General features: G+C 39.6%; 1 protein-coding gene across 5 annotated transcripts in view; it reads left to right on the top strand.

The window, feature by feature from the left end:
• The window catches only part of G3bp2 (GTPase activating protein (SH3 domain) binding protein 2), a 67,380-nt gene extending 51,948 nt beyond the window's left edge, over positions 1-15,432 (top strand). For 4 of the 5 annotated variants that reach the window (XM_005401325.2, XM_005401322.2, XM_005401321.2 and 1 more), the window contains 11 exons: positions 824-942; positions 4,611-4,692; positions 5,494-5,667; positions 6,165-6,255; positions 6,723-6,825; positions 7,343-7,523; positions 8,484-8,582; positions 12,567-12,669; positions 13,964-14,092; positions 14,611-14,729; positions 15,067-15,432. In XM_005401325.2, the coding sequence (XP_005401382.1) occupies positions 848-942; positions 4,611-4,692; positions 5,494-5,667; positions 6,165-6,255; positions 6,723-6,825; positions 7,343-7,523; positions 8,484-8,582; positions 12,567-12,669; positions 13,964-14,092; positions 14,611-14,729; positions 15,067-15,339 (1,449 nt within the window). In that variant the 5' untranslated portion in view covers positions 824-847 and the 3' untranslated portion in view covers positions 15,340-15,432. The remainder of the gene's footprint in view (positions 1-823; positions 943-4,610; positions 4,693-5,493; positions 5,668-6,164; positions 6,256-6,722; positions 6,826-7,342; positions 7,524-8,483; positions 8,583-12,566; positions 12,670-13,963; positions 14,093-14,610; positions 14,730-15,066) is intronic. The other variant, XM_005401327.2, reaches the window with a different exon arrangement.
• Positions 15,433-18,138: the final 2,706 nt, after the last annotated feature.

The following is an 18,138-nucleotide window of genomic DNA, read 5'->3' as shown; positions in this document are numbered from 1 at the left end:
TGAGTTTTAGGAGTATGGTTGTTAAGGACGAATCAAGGAACCTAATAAATAGAACGCGATATCCTGTTGAATTAGAAGTGACTGGAATGATGTGGAGCTATATAGTCTCCTCTGTATGTGTTACCATAGTTGGTGCCTGGGGTTTATGAAAAACAGTGTCATATTGTAATGATGCTTATTGGCTGTGTTTGGCTTTGAAGTTTTTTAAAGGAACCTCTATTGGAATTTATTAACCAGGAATTTCTGCATTCTGATTTGCCCAGTAGATACACGCTCAAGTTCATGATAATTTTTCAGTACTTTTAAGTGAAACATGAAAGGATACTTGATTTTATGAGAGGCAGACTGGTGTGTGCTTGTGTGTGTGTGTGTGTGTGTGTGTGTGTGTGTGTGTGTGTGTTGCTGAGGATTGATGGACCCAGGGCCTATGCCTGCAGAGTACTTCCTCTGCCACTACACTGCGCCCTCACCCAGTTATGTCTGTTTGGGTTTTTGGGTTTTTTTGGAAAGACAGCGTCACTCCAAAATTTTCATACTATATTTTTTCCTTCCTTTCCCCCACTTCCAGCATTATTCTGATTTTGATTTTCTGGGAGCTATAAGCATAAAGTAAATGATGAGAGGTTTATTTTGTGTTAATTTTTCTTGGGACAAAGGGAAACATACACATTGTAGGCTGGGAACTTACTCTTCCGTTATGAAGTACTTTTTAATAAATGTTAATTCTCTTTATTGCCAATCGTTTGGGAAAAATAAAAGACTTATTTCATATGGTTTATAAAGACAGCTTTGTGACAGCTGTTATTCTGTGCCTCTCCCGCAGCGTTTGACCCTGTGCAGCAAAGAAATGGTTATGGAGAAGCCCAGCCCGCTGCTGGTGGGGCGAGAGTTCGTGAGGCAGTATTACACTTTGCTGAATAAAGCGCCAGAATACTTGCACAGGTGAGCTGGACACTGGTGGCGGAGTGTTTTTATTTAGCTTTATTTTCTTATTATGACTGTATATTTTACCTTTCCCATCTCGTAACATTGACAGTATTTTTGTAAACATGTTTAACCTATATCCAGTACTTTTAACCATATGATGGCTAAACCAGTGTTTTTGTCAGTTTTTTGACTGCTGAACACTAAGGAAAACACATCATTTCTCAGTACATAACACGTTTATATCTGTATACACACATTTTCAATATACACTGGTTTTTTGTATTTCATTTTTAAAAAGCTGAGCATGATAGCGCATGCATGTAATTCCAGCACTCTGGGATCCTGAGGCAGGAGGATTGCAAATTTAAGCTAAGCCTGGGAAGTTAGTAAGACCGTATCTGAAAATAAAGGGCAGATACTGGGGATGCAGTTCAGTGCAAAAGCCCTGGGTTCAGTTTCTAGTGTTACAAAAAAATGGTAGGGCTTGACCAAGTGCAGCATTCCCAGTGTCCAGTTAGAAACAAGAGGCTTAGGGCAGCAGTGGCGGGACATGCTTGTAGTTAGTCCTAGAGGCTTGGGAGGTAGACTAGGAGAATCACAAGTTCAAAGCTGGCCTGGGCAAGTTAGTGAGGCCCTGCCTCAAAATTAAAAAAAAACGATGTGAGGAAGTAGCTTCAGTGCCCCCTAGGCATAATCCCCAGTACCAGGGCAGGGAAACTAATGGTTCAGATCATCTTTTTAAGTTCTTACGGTGTTGGAAAATGAATACATCATATGCTTGTGAAAATTTATAATTCTTCTAATATGCAAAACACTAACAGCAGCAATAACGCTGTTTGCTAGGCAAAAGTTGTATACCTATAATCTGTTAAGGGGTTTTTTTTCCCCTCACAGAGATTAAAATGACATAAGCTTATGTTGCGAGCAGTGCTTGTTAATTTTGTTCCTCTGGGTGTGTCTTAACAAGTATAAAAGAAAGGAGTGGTTCTTGTAAGAAGGCCTTGTTTTTTTGTTGTAGAACACACTACTGTGTTAAGGATAAATACTGTATATCACTGCAGCTTCCTCTGGGGAAAGCTGTTTAAAAGACTTACATTCTTGTATCTGTTGGTCTTCTAAAAGTTAGGCATTCTGAAAGATTTTGCAATTTGTCCTGTACTACTGAACATACATGTATGATATTCTCTTAATCCTGGAGGCATTTTTTTATATTCACTATTTGGTTGGCTGTCTTCATGAATACACACCTGTATTATCTCGTGTAATTGCTAGGGCAGTCTTATAAAGTGTAGATACTGTAATTATCACACTTCATATACTGGACAGCTGCAGCTAGTAATTAATTCAGGAAGATTACCAGATCACTCAGTAAATAAACCAGCTGTCTGTAGCCAGTATTCAGGCCTATTTTGGCTATGGAGTCTAACTGTTCTTGAGTGTAGTGTATCTAAAAAGTATAAGTAACATAATTCCTCCCCCAAAAAATAGATCTCACAGTGAAAAGCTATGTTTTTCTAATTATAAAAATAGAGATGTACTTGTTAATAGCATATGTGAAACAGTTGGAGGAAAGATGGAATGAATAGGGTCTTTTAGTATCGCATTTGGGCCTTTTCACAATGAGTGTAGTATCAGCATTTTTAAAATACTGTAATTACAAAACAGAGCTGAAAAGTCTCCACAGCACCGTGTTAAGTAACACTGTAGACTTGTTTTATACCTGCCTTATTTAACCACTTCCCATCTTAATGAAAATCTAAGTGCTGAGGGTGTGGCTCAGTGGTAGAGCTCTTACCTTCCATGTACAAGGCCCTGGGTTCAATCCCCAGCACCACACAGACAAAAAAATAAAAATAAAGAGCTGGAGATACATCTCATTGTTCACTGAATTCAATCCCTAGTACATTAAAATAAATAAATACAATGAAATTCTTTAAAAAAAAGAAAACAAAATTCAGTTTGTTAGAAACTTTTCACTAGTATAAACAACACCGTAATGTCTTTCCTAAGCTTCTGGAATAATTAACTGTATCAAAGATAGGACCATTTCTACCACTTTTCATAGATACACACACAGGAAAAGTAATGCCAGTTTACAGGCTCCCAGAAGTACATGAGAGAAGATATGCACATTTAAAAATAGAGGGGAGGTATGCACTCTGGAGCCACACCGACTGGGTTTTTGTCTTAACTGACCTGCTTGATAGGTGTTAACCTCTTCTGGACCTCAGTTTGCTCCCCCCTTTTTTTTTTTTAACAAGGTCTCACCGTGTAGTTCAGGCAGCCTTGAACTCAGAATGTAACCCACGGTGGCCTTGAACTTGCAGTGATACTCCTGCCTTAGCTTCCCAAGCACTGTAATTATAGGCGTGCACCACCACATCCAGTTTGGAAAAGTTCACTTTGTATCTTTGATAACCTTAATTTAGAAAGTTGTTAATTATTATTGCTTCACGTAGTGCCAGAGAGTCTCAATTTGCCATGTACTTAAGAGCAACATAAAAAGATAAATCAGAAATTTTGCATTTTGGGGGGTGTTTTGTTGTTCTTGTTCTGGTTTTTATTTTCTTTTTTTCTTGTTTTTTGCGGAGGGGAGTTTCCTGGTACCGGGAATCGAACTCACGACGTCGCACTTGCTAGGCAGGCGCTGTGCCACTGAGCTAAATCCCCAGCCCCCTGGTTTTTATTTTCTGAGACAGGGTCTCACTGTGCAGTTCAGGCTGACATTCTTATGTAGCCCAAACTGGCCTTGAACTCACTTGAGTCCACTTGACGAATGCTGGGGTTACAGGTGGTCGCCACCATGCCTGGCTTAATAAGAATTTTGATGCTGAAGTAATTGTAGATTTTTTTTTTACTTTTCTGAATTATTTCAATTATTTTATATCTAAAATTTAATATAAGTCTTTAGTATTAGTAATCATCTAACCAGCCGTGGTGGCACACACCTGTAAGTAATCCCAGCGCTCCAGAAGCTGAGGCAGGAGGATCACTTTGAGTTGGAGGCCAGCCTGAATTACATAGCAAGATCCTGTCTCATAAAAACAAAAACAAAAAAAAAAAAAAAAAAAAGAATGAGTAATTTGGAGCTCTGAGGGTAAACAGAGCTTTGATCCTGAGACAAATCTAAGTCAGTGAGTTTTTGTATCTGAAGGAAAAAATGGTGTTTCTCTAAAAAAAATCTGTTGTTTAGAATGTGCTTTATATCATTTTCCACTTCACAAAGTAAAAATGCGATGCGAATTAGATGAGAGTAGCTTGTGGTCATCTGTTTACTGTGCCAGACAGACTCAGCATCATCTGTGTGTTACTGAATCCTTAGGAAAACCTATAGAGGTAGTTACTATACTTGTTTTATTACCAAGGGAAGTGAGTTTACAGATTAAAATTAAGTAACTTGGTCCCAAGTTCGATTCCTGATACCAAAAAAAAAATTAAGTAATTTGCCGAAGATTGTATGTCTAATTAGTAACAGAGCTGTATCCGGAACCTAGTTTTATTTTTAACCCCAGGGCCGAGGGTATAGCTCAGCAGCACAGCGCCTGCCTGGCAAGTGCAAGGTCCTGAGTTCAACCCCCGGTACCAGAGAAAAGCCTCAAGGAGTTTCTAACACCAGAGCTCTGTTGCCTCTTAGACACCCTTGGCAATGCGTCGGTAACATTTAATCCCAAATGATTTTGTAGGTTTTATGGCAGGAATTCTTCCTACGTTCATGGAGGAGTGGATGCTAGTGGGAAGCCCCAGGAAGCTGTTTATGGCCAAAATGTAAGTCTTTCATATGTATATCTTAGACGTCTTCTTGTGTTGATAGAGGTTTTTAATAATTTTTCATTTATGAAAAACAGTGAGCAGTAGTACACGGTATCATTATTTTCAAAGTAGTTACTCAGCACAAGACATAGGTAACAAAGATTCTCTTACAATGAAACAAACATAGTAGTACTAATAAGATACAGATTTCAAAAAATAGCCTTCTTGTGCTCATGAATTCCTTCGGTACAACATTAGAAAGCCACCAGGATTTCAGCGGTTGTTAAATGCGTTTTGAATACTTAAACAGGCTTGAATACAGTGTGTGAACCATCTATAAGTGTGGACCAAACCTTGTGTCACAGGAATGCATAGAAATACATACTCTTCACAACTTACAGGAAGGAAGACTTCGTAGAGGATGTGAGGATTTGACCTTAACAAACAAACAAATTGGAAGCAGAGAAATGGCAGCACCGACCGCCCATATAGTAAATTAAAACTAGTTTGAAGGAGCAGTCAGTGCGGCTCATGAGACTGGCTAAGCTATTACCAAACCGTGGGAGAAAGGAGTGTTAAAGCCAGATGAGCGCAGGGCTGCAGGCCCTTTCTTACCTCTTGAGTAGCGTGGACACGTTGGACGTGGTAGTTAGGAGCAGCAGTGCACAGGGAGGCGTGCCGTGGTGGGGTGGGTCAGGGAGATGAAGGCGTTAGCATTGCAGAGTTGTGGGGCACTTGGGAAGGGTGGGTAACGGTACTGTGCAGGTCATGTGGAATCGCAAGACTTTGCATCTCCTCCTCCTCTTTCGTGTGTAGGACATACACCACAAAGTGTTATCTCTGAACTTCAGTGAATGCCACACGAAGATCCGCCACGTGGATGCGCATGCCACCTTGAGTGACGGCGTCGTCGTCCAGGTCATGGGCTTGCTGTCTAATAGCGGGCAGCCAGAAAGGAAATTCATGCAGACCTTTGTTTTGGCTCCCGAAGTGAGTTTGCGTTTCACTTACCTGCTTCAGTTTGGTTGCTATTAGTTTGTTGAACTAAGAGTTTCTTCTAATAGGTTTAGATTTCCATGCTACTATTTTTGAGACATTTTATTGGACCTATTGATATAATTTAAATGGACTTTTTGTGTAGTGCTTTAACTATTTGGACATAAAAGTTAGGTGATTAAGATTATAGAAATAATACAAAAATTACTCTCGTATTTAAAAAGTAATATTTTGGAATTGAAAGGAAAAGTTGTATGTATGAATTAGTTTCTTTCCTATTGAGAAGTTTCTTGGGCTCTGATATTTTTTAGGTGTCCCTTTTCAGTGTACTCTATATTAACAACAGCATGTTTAGCTTTGGAAGATTAGGTTCATCCAGATTATTTCCCTGGTATTAAAATTGAAATTGTGTGTGCCGTATAATTTGTTCGTTTAATGTAATACCAATCTTATGGATATTCATGAAATATTTGCACATTGCTTTCCTATAGGGGTCTGTTCCAAATAAATTTTATGTTCACAATGATATGTTTCGTTATGAAGATGAAGTATTTGGTGATTCTGAACCGGAACTCGATGAAGGTGAGGTTACTCTAAAGATAAAAGGGTTTTTATAAGTATAAAACTTCTAGAAATTTCCTACATTTTCCTTTTATTACTAACAGATTTTGTTCAAGCAGAGTGGAGTAAATAAACTCTATTCGGCTTTTCTCTTCAGTTTTTTGAGAGATCAGGGAATATTGCAGTTGAATGACTTTAAATAATTTCCAGTTTTTTGTACTAACATACCATTTCCTTAAACATACTAAAAATATATGTGTTAGAAATTATGGAAACCCGCTGGGCGTGGTAGTGCATGCCTGTAATCCCAGCACTTGGGAGGCTGAGACGGGGATCACTGTAAGTTTTTTGAGGCTAGCCTGGACTACAGAGTGAGTTCAAGGCAAGCCTGAACTACATAGCAAAAACCCTGTCTCAAAAAGATGGAAAAAAAAAAGAAACTACGGAAACCCTCTTTTAAAAAGATGTCATACACTGTGTATTATCAGAATCAGAAGATGAAGTGGAAGAGGAGCAAGAAGAAAGACAACCTTCTCCTGAACCTGTGCAAGAAAATGCTAACAGTGGTTACTACGAAGCTCACCCCGTGACGTAAGAACAGGACTTCGGATCGCATTCCGACTGGACTCTAGCTGCAGGGTCAAACCCAGGGCTTCCCAGGGGTGCACTGTATTGTTAAGCTCCATTCTTAGCTTCTGGAAGCAAGTTTTTTATAAAACTACCTATTCAGTCAGTATTTGAGTACCTGTTTTATGTGTACATAATCAAGAAACATGGGAAGAATTGTATGTAATTTAAAAGTTAAACATGGTTTTCACCAAAAACAGTGGTCACTTACTGATAATATAGACTGTATTGGACTACACAAATAGAGCGTTTTATTTTTACAAAATTTTACTGCTGTAAAATGCAGGGTTAGAGTTAGCACTAAACATTGCTGATAATGCAGAGTGCTTGCCTAGCTTGTGCAAACTGGTCCTGGGTTCCATCCCAGCACCACAGCACACACTACTTGTAGATGTTGAACAGGCTATTGGCATATGACTGCTTGTGCCCGTTAGATTGGAGAGAAAGTGAATTTTATCTTATTTGAACTGATCATTTGTAGTAACGGCATAGAGGAGCCTTTGGAAGAATCCTCTCATGAACCTGAACCTGAGCCTGAATCCGAAACAAAGACTGAAGAATTGAAACCACAAGTGGAGGAGAAGAACTTAGAAGAACTGGAGGAAAAGTCTGCTACTCCTCCCCCCGCAGAGCCTGTTTCTCTGCCCCAAGAACCACCAAAGGTTAGATCAGAGGAACTCTTCAGACCTCTGTCCTCCCTTTCCTACTCGGTGCCATCAGTGCAGTACAATTTCTGTTCTGTTTTGTTAAATTGAGTAATATAGCAAACTCGGCTTTTTTATGTCTGTGAAAGAAGCTGTGGTGTTGTTATCCTGAGGAGAATTTCAATGGCTTTTCCCCAGAAGGCTCCTAAAAGTGGAATTTATAGATTATCCTTGATCTGATGCAGTTTAGTAACATAGATGAAATCATCCCCCCCATTCCCCAATCCATCTAAGGCTGTCAGTTGGTCTTCCCTTCTGGGTGAAATCCTCTAAGCCCAGCTGCACCAGGAATCGTGCAGTTTCCCGGTTTATGTTGGTCTGTAATTAAAAGATACTCTGAGTGAGATGGGATCAGTTTTCTTATTACTGCACCAATGAAACTATCCTGTAAAGGTGAGTGACACCCAGTGTTCCATGCAAAACTTCTTTGATCTCTTTGTAAAGTAGGGTAAAGTATATTGGGCCAGCAAGAGGAGAAGATTCCTTGTTCAATTTGTGGATGTCTGTAAAGTTTCCAGCTAGCATTCTCTTCTTTCCTGTCCTTCCCCTTAACACCACCACACACCCTATCTTCCTCGAAAAAGGGGAAAGAAATTGGTTCTATCAGGTTCGGAGTTCTCTAGCATGTTTAGTTGTCCGTGGTTTTATTCGCCACTTGCTCATCTACCTAGAGTATGTAGGAACTTGCTGTGGTTTTATTTAGTAGTTGAGACAAAACAGTTATAAATAATCTTGCATAATGAGATTTTGAAAGCTGGCACATAGACTGGCATGTGTGTGTGTGCCTTTCTGTTAGGAGTCCTCTGATATAGAGCCATAGTTTAGCAATGAAAAGAAAATATATATTTGGGAGTTTCCCTATAGGAATGTTGGTGGTTTTCCATGATTAGTAGTCTAGGTTTGTTGCATTTCCTGCAGGCTTTCTCCTGGGCTTCAGTGACCAGTAAAAACCTGCCTCCTAGTGGTACTGTTTCTTCCTCTGGAATTCCACCCCATGTTAAAGCACCAGTCTCACAGGTAACCCATCTGTGAACACATTGGATTGTGTCCTTGTTACATTGCCAACTGCTTATTATTTTTTATTACATTTTTAAATGAGTCAGAAATTATGGATTAAACATACCAAAAAATGTATGCAATGTCAGTGCACCCACTTTAAATGCCAAATCTCCATTCATCATCTGCATAGGTGGTATTTGGGGTTTGGGTGTGTGAAATACAGATTAAGTTGGTTTTATCAGTATGTAGTATTGTTATTTAAAAGGCTTCTTAAACTAACAACAGAGAAAAGTTCCTTTTAAAATTACAAATTTAGCAAAAATATTTTAGGTAAGAAATTCGAAAAGGCACAAAATAGTGTGGCATTATAAAGAATCATTGTTTTTTAAAAAGTAGAAAACTTTCTAAAGTATACACTGCCGAAGTTCTCAGTCTATAAGTGGTTCACACCATTTATTTGAAGCCTGTACCAACTTATGACTGTAGTGTTCACCTTAACTAATCATTCAGGTATTCTGCTTTTTGTCTGTTTGTCATCTTACCCATTTCAGAGCTTTCCAAAAATGTGAAAATAAGACACTGACTACTTACAATGTTTGGTAGATATAGTCGAGATTTAACTAAATTTTAATATAAGTTCATTGGCATATCTTAAGGGTGTCCTGTTCTTTTCCCCACATTTTTAGTTAAACCTCATTCTGCTAGAAGTTCTACATTTAAAGTGATTAGTGAGTAAATCTTTTACATGCTCCAGACAGTATGGGGTGGGGTATCAGAAGTGGGTGTGGTGGGGTATCAGAAGTGGGTGTGGTGGTGTTTACCAGCAGTGCATTGCTCCGGAAGAGGAAGATGGTTGGAGTCCGGGAGTTTAAGACCAGCCTGGGCCACAAAGCAAGTCCCCTGTTCGAGAACAAAAAGCATCTGGTGATTATTACAGTCCTCGTGGTGTTGGTGCCCGTTGTAGTTAGTTACATAGTAGTGGAGTGCTCCACGCTGCCGTGCCTGTTTCTCACAAGCAGACATTCAGGAAATGAGTGGTTACCTTAGATCACAAACCAGTTCCATCTGAATGAAAAAAATGAGTCTGCTGAGTGTTTGTGCTTTTTATACCATCCAGAAACTTGATAAGTGACTCGTGGCTTTTCTTCCAAAATCTTGGATTTGGATTTGGAACCTTTGGGTTATTATTTAAGAGATTCGGTGTGTTTATTTTACACAGTTAAAGGTGAAATGTTAATGCCTTTCATACTTGCCAGACATTGTTCAAAGTACTTTCTATCCGTTCTCCCAGAACCCAATGAGTAGCGGGTGCCATTACTACTCCTTTCTCAGAGCCAGAAATAGAGGGCTGGAGTTTGCATGCATGTGGCTGGACAGACAGCCACGCGTGACAGAGGCAGCCCTCACGCTCCGTGAGGGCCTCGCTGCAGACAGACTGTGTCCACACTCACATCCTTCGCGTGCCTCAGCCACATCGCATTCCAGCCAGTGGCGGTGAGCCTTCGCTCGTGCCGTAGGCCCGCCACACTGTTCGAGCTCTTGCCCAGGAGAAGAACACGTATCTTAAGTAACTTGTCCTAAAGTTTGAGTATTTTTTGAAGTTATAGTTCAGATTCCAGGAAACTAACTTACTTTGTTTTGTGTGGCATTCATTTCCCTATACTTGAACATAGATACTGAGGAGAGGAAATTAGTTACAATTCCAGGCTTTTGGTAGGCATTCGTTTAGAAGTAGGTAAGTTAATTTCCTCTTGGTAAATGGTTTTGTCTAGAAATTGACCTGTTCACCTAAATAGTTTATAATTGAAGGACTTATTTATTAGTTGTGTTTATAGTATCTGCTTTTACTGACTTGATGGTTGTATTTTTTATTTCATATGCTGTTTGACATTTGTGGAGTTCGTCCTGTGGTCACTCTCTCCTGACTACATGCAATTAATTTTTGAGACCCTAATAATGGTTTATGTGGTATTAGTTATCTACCTGCTTGGAATACCTGGTTCTAATCATTGAGCCTGACGAATGTGAAGTGCGCAGCTGCCTAGGGGGCACTTGTCCACCCAGTACTGGAGGGAGCATTGTGAGCTTTCTGGTCCCATTCTTCATGCACAGACATCATCAAATACTTCCTCGCTGAGTCGGGTTGCTGAGTCACTGCCACGGGTTATGTGCAGTATTTTAGAAAGTATTTACATTTATCTGATTTTAATTTTAAATTTTTAAAAAGACAGAACTTTCTTTACTACATATAATTATCTTCTGTTGGAAATCCATTTGGAAAAGAATTAAAATCTGTTAAATTTAGGGCCTTGAGTTTTTGATGACATGTGAATGATTAAGGTTTTTCCTTCAGTGTTGGTATATCTGCCATTTAATTAATTTTTGGTGATGCACTGGCTGCATTAAGCTTTGAACAGAGCACACCTGTCCTTTCGTTCTGTTCCACAACAAACTGAAAGGATGTGTGTTCTTTAGTCCTTAGCTGACTAAAGGGCTGTAGTCCTTTTCCAGACAGCCACCTTCTCCAAGCTTCACCTTCTAGATCAGTCATGTAGCATCAGACGCCGAACACAGACCACATGGTTCATCTGGCTCTTGGGGAGGGTCATGAGGTCGTCTTGTCAGACAAAAAATACTCTCCTCCAAGTTCAGAGTCAGAGAACTACTAATACAATTTAACTTTAAATGAACTAATAATCACTGAACAACTGTGTCTGACATCACGACGCTCGATTCTTTGGGTAATATAAAAATAAAGATTTTGTATTTATAGAAATAAATACATACAAATTTCAAGAAATTGGAGCTGGTGCAAACTAATTTTTAAACTAGCAGCATTGCAGAGAACCAAGGGTCGATTTCATCGTGAGCGAAATGGGTTGTCTGCACAGAGAAGAACAGAATTTAGAAGGCGCAGATGCATCTTTAAAGCTGCCAGCGTGACCGCTCGTGTGTCTGTGGGACACAGCGGCTGCAGTCACTGGCAGGAAATGGTCATTTTTGGGAAGAAGTACATTTTACATCCTGATGGATTTTTATAACTATGATATCTTGGATGGTCACCTGTAAAGATGAGACTGAAATTACCATCCCTGATTTTAAGGACATGTTCTCTATATCCTGCTGCGTGGGTTCAGCATCCTTTGAAGAGTCAATATATTTTGTTGTTGCCTGGAACCATAAATATTTGGACAATAGAAAGCCTGAAGAGTTTGGGAATACTGAAAATGCTGTTATATTGAAGAAAAGATAATAGAGGATACACATTATAGTTTGTTAAAAATAGGTCCTTTATGTGTGTGATTTAGTGGTTGGTAGAAAATGGTTGGGATCAGTATTCCGAATAAATGCATACCTTTCTCATCAGAAAAAACAGTAGGGAGAAGGACTTCGTTGACTATTTGAGATGCTACGTAGAAGCCTCCCCCTTTCTGCTGCCCTGCTTTATGTGCATTTCAACCTAGAGCTAGCAGTTTTTAAGTGCCAGAGTAAGCTAAATTTATACTTTGAACTATTAAAAATGTTGGCTTTAAGGTTATGGATTGGGGGTTTAGGAGATGTAACCGCACTGTGAAATCTGCAGGGCAGTAACTAGATATTTAGAAATATGTGTCTTGTGTTTTTGTCTAAGATGAAGATGGCTTTTGATTTTATGTATTTACATGGAGTGTCTCGTCTTGCATTTTTGTGATTTTTTTTTTTTTATAGCAATACCTTTTAGGCTGTTTTAATGTGGCTATTACTTCAGTGCAAAAAATGATTATAAAAAGCAGCTTATTGTGAGTTATACAACCTGAGTGGGAAAACACAACCTACCCTACAGTCCTAGATTGGTACAGAATATCTTTAAAGAATATATGTTTCACATACATAGGGTTTCAAGCATTGTAAACGTAAAAGTACTCTTTATTCCTGCTAGTGTCTTGCTGATAGTTGCTTTAGTTGGCTTTTCTCCTGTATGGTGTGTTTCTTTATAATGTGTTTTTTTCCCTTACATTTTAGCCAAGAGTTGAAGCTAAGCCGGAAGTTCAGTCTCAGCCACCACGTGTGCGTGAACAACGACCTAGAGAGCGACCTGGTTTCCCTCCTCGAGGGCCAAGACCAGGTGAGTCTGCTCCTTTCTAGCCTTTAGGACTTAGCGTTAGGAGAGGTAGAGAAGACTGAAGTGGTACACAGCCATAGAGGGTTGAATACACCAGTCTTTGTAGTATCCAGTTGCTTGGAGATACGAGCAACCTGCTAGAAGATAACCCGGGGCAGGATTGCACTTTCAGGGGAGGATTGGTTGACCTGCTGGAAGGACCTGTGCTTGGAACGTGTAAAAAGTTTGAAACACATGTTACTTGGTTATTGTCACTGGTTTTAAGAATTCAGAGCCGAGCGGCCAATAACCTACTCTTACTTAGCACTCTTATCTCTTCACAGATAAACACTAAGCACACCCTGATTCTTCTTATTTTGGTTGTCTTAGGTATTAAGTAAGTTCCCATGATTTTTGACTTGTTTACATGTTAGCTAATACATGTATTACCTTTATTTGAATTCTATAAGAATGTTTAGATTACTTCTGGGAGGAGGTGGGAGATAGTATCTGTTAATTTTGAGTGTTATTTTAAAAAAAAATAGTGTGTTAACTCCACCAGGAGTCACAGGAACCTGGGAGTTTATGTTGGCTTTGCCACCGACTATATTTATAATCTTGAGTAGGACCCTTAAAAATTCTGAGCTTCTTTTACAGCATTTGTTAGTACAAAAATTTTTCTTGGCATGCCCGTCTTATCACACATTCTTCTTATGGGAAAATCAAATAGGATTATGAGACTATACAGAATGAGACATTGGTATTACTAAAATTCACTCATTTGGCTATAATGTCATGTAATCAAAGATTGAGGCCCGGGATGGTGGTGATACTCCTATAGTCCTAACTATGTAGGAAGCAGGGTAGCAGGATTAAAAGTTCCAGGCCACCCTGGGCAATTTAATGAGACCATGTCTCAAAATAAAATATAAAGAGAATCTACTGAAAAAAAAATTCAGAAGACTAAGGAAATGCTTGGTATAGAAATAGACGTCTTTGAAGTTGGCTTGGTTCCTGGGTGTAATGGCCACAGCTTTGGTTGGTTAAGGAGGAATACCTGCGCTTCTAGTATCTGACTCCTGTCGTCAGACCCGTAGTCTAGAGAAAGAAACTATCCCTCTATCCTCACTCTACAGTCTAGCGTCCTGTTGTTTTCTGACTAACCTACTAATAACTAGACACTTGCACCTCTTCAGGATACTCGTGATTTTATTAAACTGAAACAAGAGTCTCAGTATGAAGTGATTTTTCTTTTTACATTCATTGCTTTGAACTTTTTATCATATGGTGTTGTAAACTGTTCTGTTCCCGTTCTCAGGCAGAGGGGATATGGAGCAGAACGACTCGGATAACCGCAGAGTAATTCGCTATCCAGACAGTCACCAGCTTTTTGTTGGTAACTTGCCACATGACATTGATGAGAATGAACTGAAAGAATTCTTCATGAGTAAGTGGCTTGTTTTGGTTTTTTAAATTAAAATTTTAAAATTACCTTACATTAAGCCAGGAGCAGATAATTTTTCACATTATAACCACCGTGTCCCTTGCTGTAATGTCCCACTACCAGCCTCGTCTGGATTGGTCAGGAGGGAGTGAAGGGTTGTGGCTGTGTAGCTATCACTTGTTCTCATTCAGTAGGGATCAGGAGAGAAAGCAGGACAGATCATTCTGAAGATGGGAAATACAAGGCAGAGTGAGAAGATAACATGGCCTGTGCAGAACTTCACAGGTGTCCTTTCTTGTGAAAGGACTAGTGAAGTTGATGAAAGATAGCCAGTCAAGCAGCCAGGCCCACCCTGCTGTTGCAGTTGATAGCCTGCATGAGTACCTTGTTTTCGGGGGCACAGTACCTTACAGTTGTGTTTCCAGTGCATCGAGGATATTAAGGTTATTCATCCTGAGTAATTAAAGCCATTAGAGTACTGTTAAAATATTTAATTCTTGGTGTAATGTATATCTTCACAGGTTTTGGAAACGTTGTGGAACTTCGCATCAATACCAAGGGTGTTGGGGGAAAGCTTCCAAATTTTGGTTTTGTGGTTTTTGATGACTCTGAACCAGTTCAGAGAATCTTAATTGCAAAAGTAAGTGATTCAAAGGGCATAATTCAAGACGTTCTTATCTCTGTTGTATAGAATATGATTAACTGGGTGCTTTTTAAAACCATAGAAAATCATTTTTTAATGGTAAAGCTAAACGTAGTTTATTGTGGAATGGTATTTATGCAGAGGTTAAAGTTTTTTTATGGTATTAAAGTCTGAGGTGTGGCTCATTTTTAAGTTTCATTATTTAAAGGTTGGAAAGGTTGTGTAGTAAAGTTTTCATGAACGTTTTCTTCTAAGGGTTTCTGATTTCTCTGAGCAGCGTGTGTGTTTCCGTTGCTAACTTGCCTGTGTGGATATTTCTCTCCTCTCCTTGAAGCCAATTATGTTCCGAGGAGAAGTGCGTTTGAACGTGGAGGAGAAGAAAACAAGGGCCGCGAGAGAGCGAGAGACCCGAGGTGGCGGCGATGATCGCAGAGATATCAGGCGCAACGACCGGGGCCCTGGCGGCCCGCGCGGCCTTGTGGGCAGCGGGATGATGCGTGACCGGGACGGAAGAGGGCCTCCGCCGCGGGGGGGCATGGCACAGAAACTGGGCTCCGGAAGAGGCGCCGGGCAGATGGAAGGCCGCTTCCCAGGACAGCGGCGCTGAAGCCACTGCAGGCTGCGTCTCGGCAGTGGTGCATCCTTCATCGTGTTTGCATTCTTGTTAATTTTTTTTGGCTTTGGAATGTGACACAGCCTTTTTGATCATTTCTTTGATGTGAAAAGCATCTTTGGTTATCAGTTAAATTGAGGTGGACATTATTTCCCCAATTTCACAACAGGATCCACATGGTTAATTTATAAATCTAGACTTGGTGAATTAAGGACTGAGAGATGACCATACCTTAAACTATCAACAAAATGAACTTAAAAGGACATGTCCTGAATTCAGGCCCTTTGAGTCAAAAAAAAAAAAAAAAATCCTCTGCTGCACAATTTGTTTAAGTGTTACTGTTTCTGCCTGTTAATGTTGGAAACACAAATAGTGCAATTTGTGCAATTGGAGAATCTTGCCTTTTTTCTTGGCTCCCCCCAAAACACAAACCAACTGAAACGTGTGCGCTCATCAAAATGCACTATTGGGTACTCTGAACTCATTAACATTGACATCTGCAACAGGAGGCAACAGGGAAAAAAATCTTCCATCTTTTTTTCCAGTAGAGAATAGCTTGTGAAATGAGGGCATTTTATCTGCTCGCTGTGACCAGCTTGTGTACGCAGAAACCTTAACAAGACTACAGATATATTCCAGAAGGAAGTTTAGTTATGAACTAAATAACAAAAATCAGAACTTCAAATGTTACGGTCTTGAATATGAGACCAGATTTAGCAGCTTCGTATCGTAAGTTTTCTACCTGCCCCTCTTGAGTACAGGGATGGCTGGCTGCTCCACACACTCCCCCTTTCCTTTAAGCTGTGTACAGTGGGAATTGTCTTTCCTGTATTTTTGTTCTCTGGTAATGTAATAAGCATGATGGTGCCTTCTCTTAATACATCATTCCAGTCTTGCTGGTAATTTTGTACAGTATAGTTTATGAATTGCCGTGCTGCAAAGCCGAACAGCTGCAAAACGTTGAGAAATCATTGAAGTGTATAAAAATTGCAGTATCTTTAAAATCAGTAAAATGGACACTTATTATTTATCTTGTTCCTCAGTTAAGAGCTTTTGTTTTCTGTGGGAGGGGGTCTCATGTCCGGGAGCACGCGCAGAGGGGGATTTGGTTCTTTTGAGTCTCTCGTTGGCTTTTCTTGGTTTTAATGTGAATGTGAAACATACCAGTTCAATACTTGGAAAAGTCACTCGACTTGATGTACATTCTTAGTAACATTTCAAAAGCAGTCAGATTCCATAAATGGCAAATAAGCCTAAAGCGAGGATACTGCAATTTTCAGAGGAAAGAACAGCAGCCCTAGTGTTTGCATTTTCTGTTGGGGGGGCAGGGAACTGTCACTCATTTTGCACAATTCTTGAACCGATGTTAACACCCGAGTGAGTGGCCCCCGAATTGAAGTCTGGGATGCCATCTTTTTATTTTTACATGGACCTCTGAACAGTTGTGTGAGCAGGGTCTATAGCTGCTGGATTATTGTATTGTCTTTTTAGCAAGTTCCAGTAAAACACAAGGAAGGCAGAGATGATCCAGTTCTACGCTTGGAGCAGTTTCTGATGTTTCAGGCAAGAGGTGGGGAGAATACGTGTGACCACTTAAAGCTGCTTGTTAACATGGAAGGCTTCTCCATTCTGACCATGCACTTGACATAGTAGCAGATTGGTTCTGAATTATGCAACTATTTGCTGTTTAGTAAACTAGCAAATGATTGCGTGTGCTTTGCTTTTTATGGACGGGGCAATAAGAATAAAGTCAAATCTGTTGTCTTTTTTTTTTCACCCCTTTGAATGAGGTCTTCCATGTTTGAGGAAAAGTTTTGCACTATTGCATATATTTGGGGGACACAGATTTTCAGTTTCCATTTTTGGGAGCTTAAGGATTTGTATTTGTTTGAAACAGTTTTACGCTTTCTGATGTATAGTACTTGAAGTTCTTACCAGAAAATTACTTTGGAGTCTTGACGCCTTTATCCAAACTACTTTTAAATGAGTGGTTTTATGTCAGTGTTCTTTCTTCCAAGTGTATTTTTCCTTTATCTCTCTTTCCCCTGCCATATGCATATAAATGTCCGTGTGTGGACACGTGCACACACATATACATGTCTCTGATCCAGGATATTGTGTGTAACCCACGAAAACTGTTCTGGCACCAAAAGAAATGACAAATGTTGAGTGTAATAGAAAATGAGGGCAAAGAGCCATCCAGCTTCAGTCTCTACATATCGCAAAGGAAACCTGAAAACACCATATGGAGAAGTTTACACGGTGATTGCTCACCTGCAGTACTGTGGACTTTTAACACTTTGTCCCCTCTTCAGTGAAGCAGTAAAAACATTCATCTACCATTACTGTTATTTGCTAGTTTTGTTTTATTTTTCAGTGGTAATATTCTATCCTTATGACACTATTGCAACCAAATTGGCTTTACCATCTTGGCTTTAGTAGGTGTAGAAGACAATGGATTACCATCTCTGTTGCTGTAATGTGTTAAGCATTATATGCTAGTAGAATCTAGTTTAATTGTTTCAGGTGGAAAGCATTCTTTTGAGTTTCCATTTTGAATGTGTTTGGACTAAACAAACAATAAACTACTGATGTCTGCAGCATTTATCCATGTCCCTAATTTAATCTGTAGTTTTATGTTCACAGCTATTTTCTCCAGTTGCATTTCATTTCATTTTTACAGTAAGTAAAAATAAGTTGTTCTAAAACCGGTTGTTTATTATTTGTGAAATTCGATGTCTAAATTATCAAAACATTTAAGTAACACTTGAATGTTGTTAAGAGCCAGTCAGG

This window comes from Chinchilla lanigera, unplaced genomic scaffold (genome assembly GCF_000276665.1).
Source record: "Chinchilla lanigera isolate Chin_1 unplaced genomic scaffold, ChiLan1.0 scaffold00073, whole genome shotgun sequence".
NCBI lineage: Eukaryota > Metazoa > Chordata > Mammalia > Rodentia > Chinchillidae > Chinchilla > Chinchilla lanigera.
Note: the sequence above shows the minus strand (reverse complement) of the source record. Positions and strands in the feature narration are given on the sequence as shown.